The sequence below is a fragment of the Toxotes jaculatrix genome, chromosome 7 (assembly GCF_017976425.1).
Source record: "Toxotes jaculatrix isolate fToxJac2 chromosome 7, fToxJac2.pri, whole genome shotgun sequence".
In the NCBI taxonomy this organism is placed as follows: Eukaryota; Metazoa; Chordata; class Actinopteri; family Toxotidae; genus Toxotes; species Toxotes jaculatrix.
Window position 1 is genome coordinate 14131672 of NC_054400.1, and position 18389 is coordinate 14150060.

At 40.0% G+C, this 18389-nt stretch overlaps 3 protein-coding genes across 7 annotated transcripts in view; 1 reads left to right on the forward strand and 2 right to left on the reverse strand.

Annotated features, from left to right (window-relative positions):
* Positions 1 to 2835: 2835 nt before the first annotated feature.
* ewsr1b (EWS RNA-binding protein 1b) lies at positions 2836 to 12199 on the reverse strand. 4 transcript variants are annotated; one of them, XM_041041482.1, is made up of 15 exons: positions 12130 to 12199; positions 11624 to 11660; positions 10590 to 10641; positions 10076 to 10214; positions 9447 to 9642; positions 9090 to 9349; positions 8814 to 8970; positions 5463 to 5497; positions 4843 to 4872; positions 4593 to 4708; positions 4381 to 4510; positions 4145 to 4255; positions 3880 to 4006; positions 3427 to 3783; positions 2836 to 3218 (listed from the first exon to the last, which is right to left on the reverse strand). In XM_041041482.1, the coding sequence occupies exons 1-15, from the start codon at positions 12143 to 12145 to the stop codon at positions 3182 to 3184; spliced, it is 1800 nt and encodes a 599-aa protein (XP_040897416.1). In that variant the 5' UTR covers positions 12146 to 12199; the 3' UTR covers positions 2836 to 3181. The 4 variants fall into 4 exon arrangements, with proteins under 4 accessions (XP_040897416.1, XP_040897414.1, XP_040897415.1 ...); XM_041041480.1 differs by having other exon boundaries at positions 5463 to 5500; XM_041041481.1 differs by having other exon boundaries at positions 10076 to 10217.
* A 541-nt stretch (positions 12200 to 12740) lies between these two features.
* rhbdd3 (rhomboid domain containing 3) lies at positions 12741 to 15758 on the forward strand. Its single transcript, XM_041041485.1, has 5 exons — positions 12741 to 13217; positions 13310 to 13693; positions 13891 to 14017; positions 14104 to 14358; positions 14503 to 15758. Exons 1-5 carry the CDS (start codon positions 13055 to 13057, stop codon positions 14669 to 14671), a joined length of 1098 nt encoding a protein of 365 aa, XP_040897419.1. The 5' UTR covers positions 12741 to 13054; the 3' UTR covers positions 14672 to 15758.
* Positions 15759 to 15835: 77 nt separating this feature from the next.
* The window catches only part of emid1 (EMI domain containing 1), a 51021-nt gene continuing 48467 nt past the window's right edge, over positions 15836 to 18389 (reverse strand). The window contains exons 15-16 of one of the 2 annotated variants that reach the window (XM_041041484.1): positions 17572 to 17656; positions 15836 to 16327 (exon numbers count right to left, since the gene is read on the reverse strand). In XM_041041484.1, the coding sequence (XP_040897418.1) occupies positions 16194 to 16327; positions 17572 to 17656 (219 nt within the window). In that variant the 3' untranslated portion in view covers positions 15836 to 16193. Of the gene's footprint in view, positions 16328 to 17288; positions 17380 to 17571; positions 17657 to 18389 lie in introns of both variants that reach the window. The other variant, XM_041041483.1, reaches the window with a different exon arrangement.

Here is an 18389-nt window from a genome sequence, read left to right on the forward strand (position 1 = left end):
TGCTACGCTATAGTTCAGCTTTAACAGCCTTGTCTAAAACTCTTGCATGTTTTGTAATGAATGTGTGATTACTGGTTGGCTGTAAGAGACACTGCACAAATCAAAGACGTCACACCTGAGAGGACAGAGCCTGTAAATCTTGACACGTCAGGATATTAGGGGGATTAAAGGGGGGAAGATAGTGGGATATACAGTTGATGGACAGTGTAGCCAACTCAAGAGCACATGATTCAAATGTGTGCATGACAGGAAATGTGTGTTTGTCACATACAGCACAACAGGGCTTTTGCTAGTGCAGGACAGGTTACGCATTAACTCAGCTACATTAACTCAGGATAATATGTTAGATTCCTCTTCTCCTGCTATATTAGTTAAAAAAAATATCAAAGGATAAAGCAAAATGAAAATGCAAGACCAACACCATGTGACAGTTAAGAAAGACTGTTCTTAATAGAATTGGCTCTTCTGTTCATAAGGTTTGAAACTTGGGACAAATGCTGGTGACAGAGACCTGACTTTCAGGTTTTGATGGTATGTTAGAATTTTGAAAACATCAGGGAAACTTGCTTGAGGTTTTAAAGGCACAGTCTGTGAGCTAACTGTAAACAGAACAGTAGCCTTACAGCCAAAACTTGAAGCACAATAGGAAACTGCAATGACAACACAATGATAATACAAACTCAGCTTAACCTGAGTTTTTAATGTTTTCTGATACTGCTGAAGGTTGGTTTGCAGTGTTTTCATGCCTATTTATATAGGCTTTTATTATGAAAATTGTTGGGAAGCACAGAAACAACTTTAACTATATGTGGATATACCTGTAATTTATGTTCAAAAACTTCTGACTCTGCCTTTAAAAAAATCTTTTCCACCATCTCATTTCCCCTTTAAAACAGGATTTTTAAACAGTGGGCTCTCCTCTATTGGAGCAGCTCATGTACTCTCCTCATGTGTGATTGTTTGAATTAAAGTAAAGCCCACTGCCAAGAGGGTGGGCTTGTTTTCTTTTAAAAAGAGGCATGTGTCTGTTTAAGAGAGAGCGCAAGAAAGAAAGAAAGGAAGGGAGGGGACGGAAGAGAGAGAAAAAGAAGGAGAGAGATTGGGGGGGGGGGGGGGGGGGGGGGTTGATGAGATCATGTTCTGGGCCTGGATGAATCAGCTTTTCTGTCAGTAAAGAGAGAGGGAGAGAATTCAGCACTCTATTAATCCTCATGAGCAACTGGTCGCAGCAAATGAGAAGTATTTCAAAATGTCAGCTGTGACCGGGTTTCCCAGAGGGATAACTTCGTCTTAAGTTAAAAAGAAAACAAAACGAAACATGCATACGGACATGAAACGTGATTACTATATCTCATCAATCAAAAGATTGCGAGGTCGGACCACTTCTATTGTACCAAGATGTGAGCTGTTAATGAGTGTTTCAAAAGAGAATAACCTATCAGCTTTTTCTAATCAAGAAAAGACTGTTTAATTCTTGGATTTTTTCCCCTGTGCTCTGACAGGGAGGTCAGAGTACAGCAATCCTGGAGCTGGAAAAGATTTTATGTCCTGATCTAAAACACTTCCATGGGGCTTAAACTCAGGCGGTCTGAAAGAAAGCCAGCTGCCGTTTTCACAATGTTTTTTCCACACAGGTATAGAAACATACAGACGTGTTTACTGCCTGTACGTTTCCCACAGCGCAGCAGAACCTTAAGTGTTCAACTGAAACGATGTGTAGACAAATACTGCTAAATAAAGAATACTGCAAATGATGTATCATACTGTCTCACCCAATCAGACAAAATCCTACAACTGGATTATCCAGTGGTAACACAATAGGTGTACAAAAAGAAAACATCAAAGAGCTGTAGGATGGTTTTAACAGCCACATGTTTGACAGATGTTACAAATAAAATATTCTAAGGATCGACATCTGTAATTAATTACAGCACTTAATTCAACTTGACTGCCTCATAGGGCCATACCACTCAGTTTCAGACAGTAATAAGACCCAACCTGAATACAGTTAAAATGATAGACTGAGAAGAAAGAAGAGAAAAATGTTCAAGGTATTTGTAATATCTAAACAATGGAGTTACTTTTCTCCAGTTCAGGGTTGATGCCAGTGTAAAGATCAGGTCATTGTGTATTTTGTATCTGGCTATGATAATTTTATTGCTGTGCATGGCACCAGAAAGTGACAGAAGGTAGAGACTGGGTTACTGTCACTTAGTTTAGACTGTTAAGTCTAAAGGGTAAAATTGAATTAAATAATTCATACAAAAGAATTGAAATCCTGTATGTTACCATTGTTTTGTCAGGTCAGTCACTTCAGTCTTTAGCATGATCAAGGACAAACAGTATCACTGATGCCAAAATTCAGCCAGTATTATCTGATTCAGAGCTGCAGCACCACCTATTGGCAAGAAACAAAATGGCATCTAGCATTTATCTAAATCTGTGGTGAAGCAAGTATCCAACAGATAAAGTAATGTGAATGTGACAGAGAGGTCAAACAATGCAAGTAGGAGCTTCACACTGCTTTACACGCATTGAGGACAGTTCATAATCACTACACTGGTTATACGCCCAGTCTTAACATCAACATCATCTTAAAATTGTTTGTTTTCACTATGTATTATCTATGGTATTTTCTCGACTGTAAGAATAACCTACAAAATGTCTTCATCAGCAACATAGTCACTTTACTACAGGACGAAGGGGACAAAAACACAATGCCAACTGCTGCTGTGAGCTCCCAATTCATGTTTCAAAGAGACTGTATAAATTACCTGTTCTGACTTTTCCTGTATGACTTCATTGTGTAAAGCAAAAGCCCACATCTCAAATACATCAAATCAGTAAAATTTTATTTCCCAAATTCGTCATAATACAATTGTCAGTTATGGGAATGGGGAGGCAATTATGTTTATGAATGAAAAATATTAAATTTAACAATACAATGTCAAACCTAATCTGCGTATTTAAAAAAAAGCAACAACAAAAAAACATGCACAATACAAGATGCAGCATAAACATGGGTAAACTAAAATAAAAAAAGAAAAATGGAAACACGAGTTGACTGAAACTGCACAGGATGTTTGACAGCAGTTCTAACCATTGAAGTACGGAATCATAAATTAAAAATTCTCGTCTTAAAAATCGAATTCCACAAGAGGAACAGTCATGAAGTTGTCCTTCAGTATGGTCGGTCTCTGCGTTCCTGGCGATGGTCCCTTTAAAAAAAAAAACAAAAAAACAAACAAAAACAGAAAAGTAATATAAATGACAGATCTCTGTATCCATCTCTTTCACACCAACATTCAAATCATACACTCTGGTCACAGATTTGCAGTCGCTGCATCTAAAATTATATAATTCTACCCAATGACCAGTTTCAGAAAACATGTAATTAGTTGACTGGTTAAAGGAACTTAATCCTACCTCATATCCATCTTGCCACCTGGTGGACCCATTCCTCTTCCACCTCTTCCACCCATTCGGTCCATAGGTGGTCCTCCACGCCCAGCCCCACGAAATCCTCCCCTATCCATTCCACCACGTCCTCTGAACCCACCACGGTCTCCTCCCCAGCCACCACGGAATCCTCCGGGGCCACCTGGGCCTCCTACTCCCGCTGGCCCACCGCGATCCATACCTCTGCCTCCACGCATTCCCATTCCACCTCTGCCTCGGTCACCTCCAGGGGGGAATGGAGGGCCACCACCCAGCCCTTCTGGTTTGGGAGCTTTGCACTGGTTACACTCCATTCTCCAGGCAAAGTTCTGGTTGCCACAACCCCTGAGAAGACAGACCATTAAATTAAAAACTCATCTTTGACTAATAAAAAAGAAAATAAAATTCAAGAAAATGTTGCACTGGAAAAGTAACACATACGGGTTAGGACACTCCCAGTCCCCAGCTCTTTGCTGCATGTTGCCTCCTGTGGGTCCACCTCGGCCCATACCACGTGGACCACCTCGTGGACCAAACCCTCCACGGTCTCCTCCACGGCCCATCATACCTAATAAGAAGAAGAGGAAATGGTAACTGGTTATTTAAATGTTTATTTAAACTAACGCTGTTTTAATGAAGCCAAAAGCTGCACATTTTATGACGACAAAGGTCAGAGGAAACCTGGGAAGGCTCGGCTGACATTTACCTCCACGACCCATCATGCCATCTCGCATGGGCATGCCACCTCTCATTCCACCCATCATGGGCTTTCGGCGTGCCATGGACACCTTAAGCCTTCGGCCTTGGAACTCCTTCCCTGCAATTAAAAATATAAAAAATAATATAAAACTATTCACAAGATATTTTAGTTGGATGCATTTTAACAAATGCCATAAGATTAATGATCCTTTTTGGGTCTGATGTGCAGTTAATATAACATACCATCAAAGTGCTCCACAGCTGCTTTGGCACAGATTGGCTCCTCATAGGACAGAGTGGCATCTCCCTTGGGCTTTCCTGTGTCCTTGTCTGTGTATATGTTAATGGCTGGCTGGCCAAGTCTGCGGTTAATCTTAACACACAATGACAATTTCGTTTAGATTCCATTTTAGTTTTGCTTCCATCAACATTCAGAGTGGAAAAACTAATCTTACCCTAATTGGGCCGACGTGTTTAAAGAATTCGGCCATTTCCTCCAGGTTAGCCTTCTCAGTCAACCCTGTGATGTAGATCGTGCTGTTCTCAGAGTCATCCTGCTCTTCGGGGCGTCCTACAACAAACAGAAAAAAATCCTCAATATGCAGCAAAAATACAATCTTTCCTAATACCATTTCATAAAAGTATTCAGCACGTGAACCAGCAACATCAACGAGTAATAAGGGGTTTAAATGAGAGACTACTCACCCATATCACGCTCGTCGCCGCTCATTGGTCCTGTAGTCCATCATTTGAGAGGAAGAGAAACAAATTGAGAAAAGTCAGTGTGTGCAACTGAAGGTGAGTGTACAACACCTGAGAAGTACTACAACAGATAATCCAGACACTCCCTTATAGACACAGTCAGACATATTGGGAAGTTCAAAATGGCACCTTTTGGTACACAATTCCCACAAGTGATATTCTGAATTGAAAATAGAACACCTCAGACCCTTTGGCAAATAATTGTGTGTCATTTGAAAAGCCTCTAAGACCAGTAAGAAATCCTCAGAGGAAAAAAAAAAAGACCAAAACCCAGGAATTCAGCTCGTGAGATTTGTTAAGGCAGTAACAAACACGTTTGAGCAAAAAATTTGTCATTAACCTGTCAAAACTCTTTGTCAAACCATAAGCAGTGACTGAATTATACCAAGTACCCCAGAGAAAATGGTCTCAGGCATTGAAAAAAAAATATTCCCCAATATTTTCAAATATGTTCATGTAGATAAATTTTGAATACCACAAAGACACATCAATACTCGAAGCATATTTGCTCAAAAAGTTTAAGGCTTTTAAAGGACTAACCAGTGTAATTCTCGTTAACTTACCACCAGGCTTACTGAAGCCACCTCTGTCTCCAGCGCTGCTATGGGGGAATAAATGGAGATATGAAGGCGTTTTCCCTTTTACAGCCACTTCCATGGCTCGAGCAAAGTGGCTTGATTGAGGGAGTAATCAAAACATTCTAACTAGTTGAACAGCAACTAAAAAACTCCCCAGAATTATAAATACACAATCTAAATCGAGGGGACAAGTGTTTTAACTATGTGCCATTCCTTAGCTGAGTACAATCTCAGTGACAGTTTTCAGCAGTGGATACATTTGTGCAAAATTATTGGCTAACATATTTTCACTGCCTTTTAAAACGTGACAAAACCCAAACATTTGTACACAGGTAAAGATTTCAGATGCATTGATGGCATACAGAGTTGTACCCAAACAAGCCAACACCCTAACAACATTAGCTCTAACAAAAGTTACAGCTGACACGTACAAGTGTAAAAACACAATGCATCTGAAACTGCACAAGATGAGCAGGCGATCACATTAATCAGGTAATAAAAAAAAAACAAAAAACAAAACAAAACACAATTATACAATGTTCAAGACAAATCAACACCAAAAAGATTTTTTACAGTGTTTACCAAGGTTACGTTAAATTAAAAACAAAGACTTGGTCAATTAATATACCCATCATGCTTATAAAAACCACCATCCTCAGTTCTTGAAAAAAGGCAGACCCCGAATCTTTGTTTAAGCTCCCTCCTGTTGCTTAAGCTGGCGGCTCTGTACTGAGTACAGATACTTTTTAGAGAATAGATGGTTTTAAATGGCTCTCACTGTTACCTGTACGGTATAAATGTGACAAAGCATGTTAAAAAGTGCTCAAAAGAATGTGATCAAACATTTGTATTCCAAACCACAAAAACAATTTCAAACATTTCAAAATGACAATATGTGCCCCCCCCCCCCCAGAAAACACAAATATACCTGTGCAAAGCTAAAGTTAAGCTAAAATGAAAATTTAAGTACAAAGCATCTACTCTACCTATGAATGTATAAATGTATTTAGGGCTGTATTCCTATTTATGCAAGTTGTTTTATGTACTTTGGAAAGACTGCAGAGTTGCTTGGTTAGAGTCCTGTATTGTAAAAAAAAAAAAAAGTCTAAATATTTCATTTCTGCATGTGTATGTGTTCACTGTACCAAAAACCATAAGAAACATGTCATGAAGAACTCTATTATTTTAGAGAGGTTGACACTGTTGAACCAGAACAGATGAAATCCTCAAAATAAAAGACCTATGCATTTCAAAGAACACCTGAAACAAGAACCGATGGTCCACGTGCCCTTTCTGACCCACATCTGATCAATTAGTACTTTGAAAAAAGTTCTTTCCCATACCAAACCCTAAAAAAAACTTATGTTATCAAGATCTGTACTGAGGATTGTTTCTGTAGTATTTGAGAAACCAAATATGCTGATTGAGCAATGTTATGTTTTTCATCCTTTAGTTTTAACACAGTGAAATCTAAACAAATCTAAACCAAAACAAATGCACCTTACAACCTCTGATCACTTTAATACCCCTGGCCTTTCTCTTGGTAACCATTTCAATTTCTTTTCAGGGGAACTGGATATCTGTGAATGTGATTTGGAGTTGGATCAAACCATTTCCAACTACAGCGAACAGTAGACAAAGTGAACAAACTGTTCAAATGTCCCTCTGTATCAAGTGCAGATTTGATTGGCATCTCAATAAGGGTACCGGAGTGAATATGTTAAGGACCAGCTCAACTGAGTTCTAATTTCACCGTCATAAAGGATACACATCTACAGAAGAGACACAATATAAAGAAGTGTAATACACCTGAATGCCAGTTTTTGTAACCAGGCTGAGATTCGACTGGATCACACTACACCAAAATCCATGGACTGAAGGTCTCTGCACTAAGACAAAACCTAGAGTACTATTAAAATGTTGTTAGAGTAAAGAAATATTGTATGTCTGTGCACACGGTCTTAACAATTCCTGTATTTTTCCCAAATCATTTAACATAACTAGATCAGTTTTTTCCCTCTAACTTTGTGAAGGAGATGTGACACCACAAAACACTGTCAGTATGTGGTAGGCAAATAAAGACAGTGGATGAGTTACAAAAATAACTTGCATCAAACTTACTTTAAATCTGTTTTGATCTTAACACAATGTCCACTGATGAATTTTGGATGGATATTGCAACTTTGACCACAAAAACCCATTAAAGAGACTGAACAAAAACTTTCAGTACAACAGATGCCATAAATCAATGACTTCAGATCACCTTCTAGGACCAGAAAATTCACTGAGAAAGATTGTTCCTCATTTTCTTTGTCTCTCTGTAGTTGGTGCTATATTTTACTGAGGTCTTATAGTACCTTTAGCACAATGACTCCATTAATTTTATGGTGCCATTTGTCCTCTTAGTGCTACTTCCTCAGGCCAGTCAAATGAGGGCAGATACTTATTGCTAGTGACAGCCTTGTTTTCACAAACTGAAAACACAAATGGATGATTTTAAGTTAAAAAAAAAAAGAAAAAAGAAAAGAAGGAAAAACCCTTTTCAAGAAGCACACCGACCCAATATATCGCACGTAAGTATGCGTGAATATGTATATGAAATGCAACAGGATGGACTGCATGAGGCTGGTTTCTACGATTAAATTCCTTAAAATATCAATTCTGTGTTATAAGGTTTTGCAGGACAAACTAAATTTAGTTAAGGACTCCAGCACCACAAAAGTTTTAAAATATCTGCAGGATTTATGCTACATCTAATTGCATTCTTGTACCAATGAATGATGCACCATGGTGTGAAACTGATTTAAAGGGGTATTACTCAGACAGTATTTGAACCTACCTTAAGGAAACCCATTGTAGTTTTGATTATATGATAAGATTTTCTTTCAATAAAATTTTATCACATTTTCTGATCAATTATGGATTCTGCAATTTCTGTTACCCTAAAACGTCTTGATTTTGGCTCCTAATCGAATTATGTTCTAGGATATACGCTGTTCAACCTAAATGTTTATGCACAGGTCTCTAATCATCTTAGATTAAAAAGGGACTAATCTTTTTCTTACCTTTGGCCAAAGAGAGGCAGGGCTGAGAGAAACTGGATGCTAACCCTGCACAGTCATTATAGGAGAGACCCATAATTTACCAGCAGTGACTGCTGATAATTCAGGATCTTCTCATTTTTTAAGAGAATAAAGTTGAATAAATTGATGGTGCATTACCTTGAATTATTCAATCTGTTTCTAATGGGTACTTGTCTCAGCCCTGCCCCAAGTGGCCACAGCACCTGTAGAGTCAAAATATATGTGAGGTTAATTACTACGGAAAGACGCTTACCCCATGCCACGGCCCATGCCACGGCCACGATGCATCATTCCACCCCGATCAAAGCCATCCCTGCCGGGGCCCCTGCCTTCCCCTGGCCCTGGGTACCTTGAAGGCTCAGAGCCAGAGTAACCAGAGCCTCCACCCTGACCATCCTGTCTGTAATTACCTACAAAAGAAGAGCACAAATGCATAGTCATCAATGTCCATTTACTACAACATTAAACTGGACAGTATAAATTAACATAAGCAAACAGCAGTTTAGCAAGGATGAAAAGCAAAGCTTACTGTAATGGTTGGACTGGTTGTAGCTGGGTGGTCCACCTTGCTGTCCATACTGGTTGGCTGGAGGCTGCCCGTAGGAACCAGCAGCCTGAGGAGGATAAGCAGGAGGAGCCTGTTGCTGTTGCTGAGTCTGCTGCTGGTACCCCTGCTGCTGGCCATAGCTTGCCTGCTGGGCCTGGTAACCAGGCTGTTGCTGGCCATATCCTGCTGGTTGGCTGTAGCTATTCTGGTTGTAACTAGCCGGCTGGCTGTTAGCATTGTAACTGATAGAGACAAAGTAAGGCAGAGCATTAAGTAAAAAGATAAGCACATTCTTGTGGAATTCACGTCTTATTTGTTTTCTAAGCACAGAGTACATACCTCTGTGGTGCAGTGGGAGCAGCCTGCTGGCCATAACCAGGGTAAGCAGACTGGGCAGCATACCCTGGCTGAGAGCCATAAGACTGGGAAGCAGCTGGGGCAGCAGCAGCTGGAGTACTGTCATAACCACTGGCTCCGTAGCCCTGGGCTGACTGTGAGTAGCTGTGAGTGGTAGACTGGGCAGCTGGATATCCAGCTGTGGAAAACACATCAATGCCAAAAATTCTTTTGTGTTTATTTTGGATGCAACAAAAAGAATCATAAACCTAAAACTTGAGGGAATTCTGAAATAACAATGATAAAAATCAGACTTTATGGGCACAAAGACTGTCCAGACTGCACAAACCCGATGGTGCACAAAAAGTCAAATTGGCGTGTTTAGACATAAATATTTAAAAATGTTGTAAAGTTAAGCAACAAGTTGCACACATAAAACGTTTTAAATATTGGGTAACCAGACTGTAAGACACCTGTATCAGATTTCAAAGGCCCTGTGAATGTGACTTCTTTTGTGTCTAATCTTGAAATTAGCTTAATTTTGTTCAGTCCAACCCAACCCAGCCCACTCAATATCATTCAAAGCATAACCACAACAAAATGAGTCAAATGTCTCTACATTAATAACTGACCTGAAGCTGGCTGACCATATGAGGACCCATACTGCTGTTGCTGCTGAGTGTAGCCTCCAGCAGCAGGTGTTGTCTGGGTGTAACTGCTGTCAGCAGCAGCAGGTTGGGCATATGACCCATAATTCTGCTGGCCATAACTCTGCTGAAAGGAAAGAGCATACTTTAACTACCAGCTAGAATAAACAACTAAAGATGAAGACTGAGTAATCATTTTCCAGGCTTAAAAAGACATTAAACTTGAACACTGATTACTGTACCCATTTTAAATTACATTCTTAAATTAACTTCCCATTCCTAGATCACCCTCTTAAGTGTTGTAAGCACAGAGTGCTTACAACACTTATTTATTTTTAAATAAATATATTTTTAATTTATTTTTGTACATTTTGATAAACAATTTCAGTCTTTTGAATCATTTAAGCTGAAATGACAACCATCACAAGCTTAAAAAAGGCTGGCTAGAATTAAGCTATAGGCTACAGCCAAAATTCTACCCAGCGATGTTAAATCTCACCTGTGCAGATTGTCCATAACTTTGTGAAGGTTGGGCAGCATAAGAGGCATACCTGTAAAAGCACAAATCAGTTTTAGCTTCAGAAAATAAAGGGTCCACCTTAGATCTAAACATATCATACAGTCTTTCTCAACAGTGCAGTGAGGCCATAGACTCATCCGCAGTGGTGGAGGAAGTACTCAGAGCCCTTTATTACGTAAAAAAAAAAGAAAAAAGAAAGAAAAAGGGGCAAACACAGCAATTAAAAAAATACTAAAAACCTAATGGAGTACAGGTGGGAAAGCATCAACAGTAGAAGTACGCTATTCTGACAATACTAGACTGTTAACTGTGATGTTTCAAAGCATAAACAGCATTTTACTGTTGTAGCTGCTTGAGATTAGATTAGATTCAACTTTATTGTACGCATGTACAAGGACAGGGTAACGAAATGAAGTTTAGCATCTAACCAGAAGCGCAAAGCAGCAAGTGCAGGATATATACAGATACATTATGCCTCTAAATGGTATACAGGTAGATAGGTAAGATGAACATACTATACAGGTAAGTTTTGTAGTACTTTACAGATGAATTGTACTGCTAAATATATGTACACTATAAAGAGAAGAAAACTATGAACATAATTTACAACGAGTGCTCTAAATGACAGAACAATGGATGAACCTTTATGCACTTTATATACAGTTAACCAGTTAATTTATTGGGTTCTAAAACAAGAGGTCAGGGCCCCTCCAAACTGTCAGCAGATAAATCTGAGGGGCGCTGAGATGATTAATGCGAGAGGAATAAAGAAGAATAAACAAGGTTCTGATACACAAAAATTTGACTTTCTGTGAAATAGTGGATTGTTGAAAATATCACAAGCCAAAAAGGTTGGGAACCACATGTTTCCCTTGTAAGATCTTAATCTGATTACTACAAACTATAGCACTAGTTACTTTTCCACCATTGCTCATTCGATGCTTACAAAAACCTTGAAGAAAGAAAAAACTTTTAAATTCAGGGAGTGCAGTAAGAAGATTGAGTAGTCTTACCCCTGCTGGGCGCTGGTCTGGTTGTAGGAGCTGTAATCTGTTAAACAACAGTGTGAACGTTAGTTAGCTCATTACTCAGCATGCGAACAAAACATCCTTTGCGCGCGAGCAGCACGTTAAGCAGACCGGTCGTTAGGTCGCCATTCAACGACTCCACAGCGACGCTCTATAAGCCACTCATCAAACAACACGGTCTTTCAAACTAACTGGAAACCATCGGCGCATGTATTCAATAAACAAGTTTGACAAAATATGTAATTTGACCTCTGTTTTCAACATCTATGCGCAGAAATAATCCGACAAAATATCGCAACGACTCGATGAGCTAACGAAACTAGGCCTTGTGCCTAGCGGTGGCAAAGCATCACGACGATTCATTGAATAAAAGCCGAAAATGGCTTATGCGTGACACAATCTCTTTTAAAACAACCCCATCAACTTTCAGTTTAGATTAAATAACGCAATTCCTTTAAACTCCGTTTAAATTATCACAATGCTTCACCTACCCGGAGCCGACGCCATTTCGGTGTTCCTCCGCAAGACGACTAGATAGAGCTGGCTGCTGGAGAAGTGCTCTTCTCTTCGCAGAGACCGCAAAATATCGCGAGATTTCCGAGTGCTGTCATGAGCAGTGACAGTGCCTGAATGATAGTAACTTTGAAGTTACATTAAATAACCTAAAATATTAAAACGTTGAAAGTTTAATTTCAATATCACAATATATCAATATAAACATCTACATAACGTATAATTCTGATACTCGGGGTTGAGTTCATCGTGGGACTCAAATTGACTGTTTTGTCACACCAACCATCCAAAACCCACAGATATTCAAGTGTCTCTAATTTAAACAGAATAAACCCTTACATTTTAGAAGCTAATACCAGTTTGGTAGTTTTCTTGATAAAACATTAACCTTATGTTGACCAATAAATAGATTAATTAACAAACGGTTTCAGCGGCAGTAGTCATATGTTTAACGGTTGCATGAAAAAAGAGGTATGACAGACGAAATAACGAATTTGCAGTGTGGCCTGTTGGTGGCGGTAATGCGTCTTTACTCTGAGTTACCAACGGCCAATAAACACTAAGAAGAACACTACGTAACATAATAGGAAGTGGGTATGTTTTTAGCTTTGAAAACATTTTCACACCGGGAGTTTTCTTTCTTAAAAACATCATTACTCATGTTTTAAGAATATAACTATATTTAGAACATCAGTTAAACTCGCGAGTCTCTTCGTACGAGTTCAGTGTTGTTGGCAGAGAAGACTTGACAGGACAAATCGTAGAGGACTTTGTAGCCAGTTGTCGATTTATGCTGTTATTGTAGACATCAGCTCTCTATTTGTATACGCTGTCCTTGTTATGTCACCAGAGCTGTGCCACAAAAGGACAAGCGTGTGGAGAAACTACAGCTAATCTTAAATAATGCTTGGTCGCATGTTGTCAGTATGGTTTTGGTTTGGATCAGACAGTCCTGGATTCTGTTTGGGAACATCTTCATTGATAACACTCATGCTGCTGATGTATGCTGGGGGCATCCAGGCAAGTCTCAGTTTAGGTCCAGGTGGAGACTTCCCAAGGTTCAGAGGTAACTGTCCTGTGTGGTTTTACATGCAAATCTGATATTTCAGTGCTGGAGAAATCAAATTATGTAAAACATTTTCTCCCCTCTCTTCTTAGATCTGTTCCTGTATGCTCTCAGTCATGATGAACTACCCTCTCTGCTGGTCAGTGTTGCTCTCCTGCTGCTGGTTGGACCATGTCAGGAACGTCGATGGGGAACAGTCGCCTTCCTCGCTCTCTCCATCCTCTCGATGACCATATTACCTCTTCTTTACACTCTGGTGCTCTTTGTTGGTGGTGGTGAGGCGAGTCGGATCTGTGGTTACTCTGCCATTCAGCTGGCTCTGTTTACAGCGCAGTGTCGTCAGGTGACACAGAGGAGGCTGCTGAGGTGTTTGCCAGTCTGGTTTCTCCCCTGGATTCTTCTGCTTATTGGTTTGCTGCTACTTCCGGGGACACCTGCCCTGCTTCACTTCTGCTCAATATGCATTGGACATAACTGTATCCTTTCCTTTTCAAGCATAGTTAACCTTTATTAAATGACAATGTGACATCTTACTCCTGAAATAAGGAAAAGTCATTGCATTTCCAATGTAATCAACCCATAATATAGGCGCGTTATATGTTACTGAGGGTTTGAACCCAAAGTAACCCAGTGGTTCTCTCAGCTCTTTTTTATAATACTTAATATACCTCAGATCGTCAGCCCCTCATTGGGATGTTACAGGAGCTGGAGGAGGCCAGGGTCATGGATTTCATTCCTGACTGGGCATATGTTCCCACCTCAGCGAGGTTCAGATTGCCCACCTACACTACCTCACACAGGTGTGATTCATCTCATTCACAACAAAAGTCTCCTTGAATGTCCACAGTGGCAGATCTGATCATTTTAACGTAATCTGTTGTCACAGATCTAGATCTCTTTCTGAGATGATGCCTGTAGATCAGGCAGCTGCTCCCCCCACAAGGGACCTCTCTGTTTGGAACCACCACCCACAGATCGAGCCATTGCCTGCCTGGATCATGGAGGAGTCTGCTGCGCTGTCTGAGGCAGAGGTGTTGGAGGAGCAGATGCTAAGGGCAGGGATACTGGCCTCGCTACAGGACGCTCCTGACGACCCTGATGCAAAAGTGGAAGTTCCTAAATCATCAGTTTCCTCGTTGCGGTTAGTAATAATTTAATATCACCAAGCATATCATGTTTTTTTTTTAAATCTCAAAAGTTCTCACATTACATAAAAATGCAATTTTATTTACATGATTTCAAGTAAACATTCACAGTTGACTAAAAGACAGATCTTTGCTTTCAGACTCCAGCAGCTGGAGAAGATGGGCTTCCCCACAGAGAAAGCCGTAGTGGCATTAGCAGCCTCAAAACAGCTAGATGGCGCCATCTCTTTGCTTATTGATGACAGCGTTGGTGAGCAGGCTGTGGTGGTTTCAAAGGGAAAGAGCCTACCGCCACCACAGAGCACCTAGACAACCTCATACTCCCGGACTGAGTTCGTAAAAACTGCATTTGCACTTATGCAGCAAACTGGACATAAATAATGCTTGGGTTCTGCTGAGCTTTAATATTGTAGATTTTCCCTGTGGGCTTCTTGTTGAACAATTTTAATGATCAGAATTCCTGGGTAAAAGTGGGGCAGAAAAGACTGAGTTGTTCTGCCTCCCCCAGTGTGAGTCTAATTAAGTGTAAATGCTGTTTGAGACAGCTTCTGTGTCTGCAGATAAAATGTACATCTGAGAGAGTGGATGTAATTTATTTATTTGACAGTGTTTAAATGAATATTGTTGGAACACAAATGAAGACAAGTGACATGTTAAAAAAAAACAATGTACATTATTTTATTACACCGATCAACTAGACAAGATTATCTTAACACAATAACACATTTGCAAGAAAAAAAAGTTCAAAATATGAAATGGTTACACAACAGCATACAAAATAAACTACAATTGATCATTTTTAAATAGTTTCACAATAAGTTTGATATAAGATGAAAAAACAATAATCAAGTCTTCTCATCAGGACAGTTTAAGCAGTCCAAGTTTACCAACACAGCAGTGGTAAAAATATGTTCAAGTTCCATTAACAGTTTTACTCTTTCCTATGTGTGTGCTTGTGTTAAAGATCTTGAAATGGACAGCCAGTTTTATGTCAACGTATTTTGTTTCCATAATGCAACATTATTTATGATTGTTTCCACTGATATTCAGCCAAACCCAAATGCAAATGTTTGTGCATGTTTTGCACAGATTACATGTAAATATACTAATGTATAATAAATCACTTTATCAGTGTGTACTTTAAGGGGGGAAAACACTCACACCAGAAAACTACAAATCACGGTTAGCAACACATATCTCAGTTAGAGTAAAGATGACTTCATTTTTTTTAGTGCACTACATAACATTGAGTTAAACAATATGATAGATGTATAACAAAATTAATACTAGAAGAAGAGGTTTGTTTGTGTAATTGTGTCCTGCAAACTGTACATGCTCAATATACTTAAATAATGGAATCTCTTCAGATTGCAGTTACATTGTGAAAGCAATACAAACTCAAATCCAGTCTCTTTTCTCTCATCTGATCTCTCCTTACATTGATTACTCTAAATGACCCTTATTGTCCAGAACTGTTTGTAGCTTGAGGAGCATCGACAGAAGATTATGGTTTTCCTTTTTTTTTTCCACATATCTGAGGCTTTAGTGCTGTAGCCAAAGAAAATGAGACACGGAGGGAGCTGCTGGGTGTATTATGTATAGGTAAGTGTTTTGTTATGGCAATAAGCGGGGGTCAAACTAGTTCTCAGGTTCCCGATGGAGGAGGAGCATTGTGGAGTATCAGTGGAGTTTCCCTGAGGTGTCCCCCTTCCTAAATCTGACGGTAAAGCCCAGAGAAGTTATCAGATAAGCTTGCAATCTGTTGAGTGCCGATGAGACCTATAGGAGGGGGGTCAACCCAGCCTGTGATCCTCAGGGTGAGCAGGGGGAGCTACTTCCCTCGAACCTTGGTGTCGGAGGATAGAGGCGAAGCAAGTCGATATGGAAGCGCACCTGCTCGCTTATCTCTGTAGAAACTAGGGGAGGCTGTGCCAAATGGTCCATCCCCAGACCCTAGATCAGGCTCTGTTGAAGAAAGACAGCAGTTGGAACGGGGCCTCCCTGTCCATCAGTGTGTGTGGGCATTTGCTTTCTGTAGTCCTAATTTAAGTCTACTCTAACTATGCTAGTGGGATTCTTATTTTGTAGTTTTTTTTAAATATTAAATTTATTAATCATCGAACTAGTCAGAAGGTTCAAAGGACTTCAAATTGACTGTTGTGTCCGACCACAAGTTCAAAACAGGACACAAATTTTTGCTTGATGAATGACTTAAACAATTCATTGATTCTCAAAATTGCAGCACTACAGGCTAGACTGAAATACTTTAAATCTATTGGTACACATTAACCTACAAAGCATGACTGTACAAGATTAATCTTGATTTTAAGATTTAAGCCCCTGAAATTTTGTTTAAAAAGTTTAGTTTATTATTTCACTCTTGAGAACTCAGCTAATCTTCTTCAGCAGGTCTGTTTGGGTGTGGTTTGATCATATTTGATTGATAGTGCTGGTGACACCAGCAACCAAACAAGTAAACTGTCATCTGATTTTGATTCAGACATTGCTAAACCCTAATTTGGTGTCTCAAAGTATGTGATATCATCATTTCCCAGCTGACTCCATCCACAGAAGAGCACAGAAAAATGCACAAATACAGAAACAGCTCATCTGAAATCACCAAAACCTTAGCAGAAAGACTGTTCGTGTAGGACCACATCTCTCATAGTAAGACGCTGACTGAGAAAATTAGGTTTTCAGGACCTTTAAACTAATATCTGTGCTGCCATGACACTGTAGGTTCACCATAACCAAAACAATTCATACATAAGAATATATTTCTAAAAGACATCTACTTTTCAGTGATTAGATCAACAGTGGTAATCAGAAATGTTATGCTTCTAACACTCAATCAACATTTTCTAGATCTTGTCAAAAAGGTCAGTGAGGGCTGGCAGAGCTGTGGGTGAGGATGTCTCAGCGTTACCTGGCCAGATGATAGCCTCCAGCAGTGTCACCCTGCGAGCCAGAAGCTCAAGGTCTGCCTGCAAGTCGTGGAACATCTGCAAGCTAACGTCCTATCAGAGAGTAGTGACAGGGGGGACTGTGTGAGGGGGTGGAAACACCAGCCCGAGTCCTGGGGCTGCTCGCTACTGTTCCCACTCCCTGTCCCAGCAGTGAGGTACAATGGGAGTTTGAGCCCCCACCGCCCCCACCTCCCACCTTTGACTCCTGCCTAAAGCTGACCCTGCCTCAGGCCTCCTACTCACCATGAATACCGATCATAGTCTCGAGAATTAAAACCCTCTCGGCTAAGATCTTCAGCGCCTCTCTGATCTGATGTATTCCGTCACCCTGTGAAGATAGATACAGCCGTCAAGGTAAGGAGCACAAGCCAAAGAACTGCTCGCCAAGATGCAAGTCATTTCTCTCAATACAGTTCAGCAGTTAGAAGGTTAAAACAGTCCACATATCTGCCCAGCACTCTCAGACATGATCTGTTCCCTGTATTTCTCTGTATCTCCCTCATTCTCCTGCCATGCTGCTGTATGAAAGTCAGTCTCTGCCATGCTGGACTGGGCAGCATCAGCATGCACATTACAGACCAGCCTCATGTTGGTGACATAACACAGCTGAATTACACTCTCCCAGGATTTTGATTTGATCATGCCATCTGCATTCTTTTTGTTGGGTAGCAGTTATGCCAGGCAACTATTTTCAGCACCACAGTGTTCATTCTTAACGCTGTGGTCACAAAAGTTACCCATTATTATCTGACAGTTTGAAGCCAGAGGAGATTTATGTTGACATCTGATTTGTCTTTTGTTAAAGCATAAGGCATTGGCTTCATGAGTCATACCTTCAAAAATAACAAACATAGTAGAGCAAGAGAAGTAAAGCAGACAGGCAGCACCACTACAAAAGAAGGCATGCAATGAATAGCTGAAGCTTTTGGTGCCCACGTGAGCGATATCCACTATGAAATGCTCTGATTAGTAAGACAAACCAAGAACGTACTTAAATGTTTGAAGAAAAAAGGCAAAGTCTCACAGAGTCATACAGTTACTGTTACAGTTACAGTTTATAT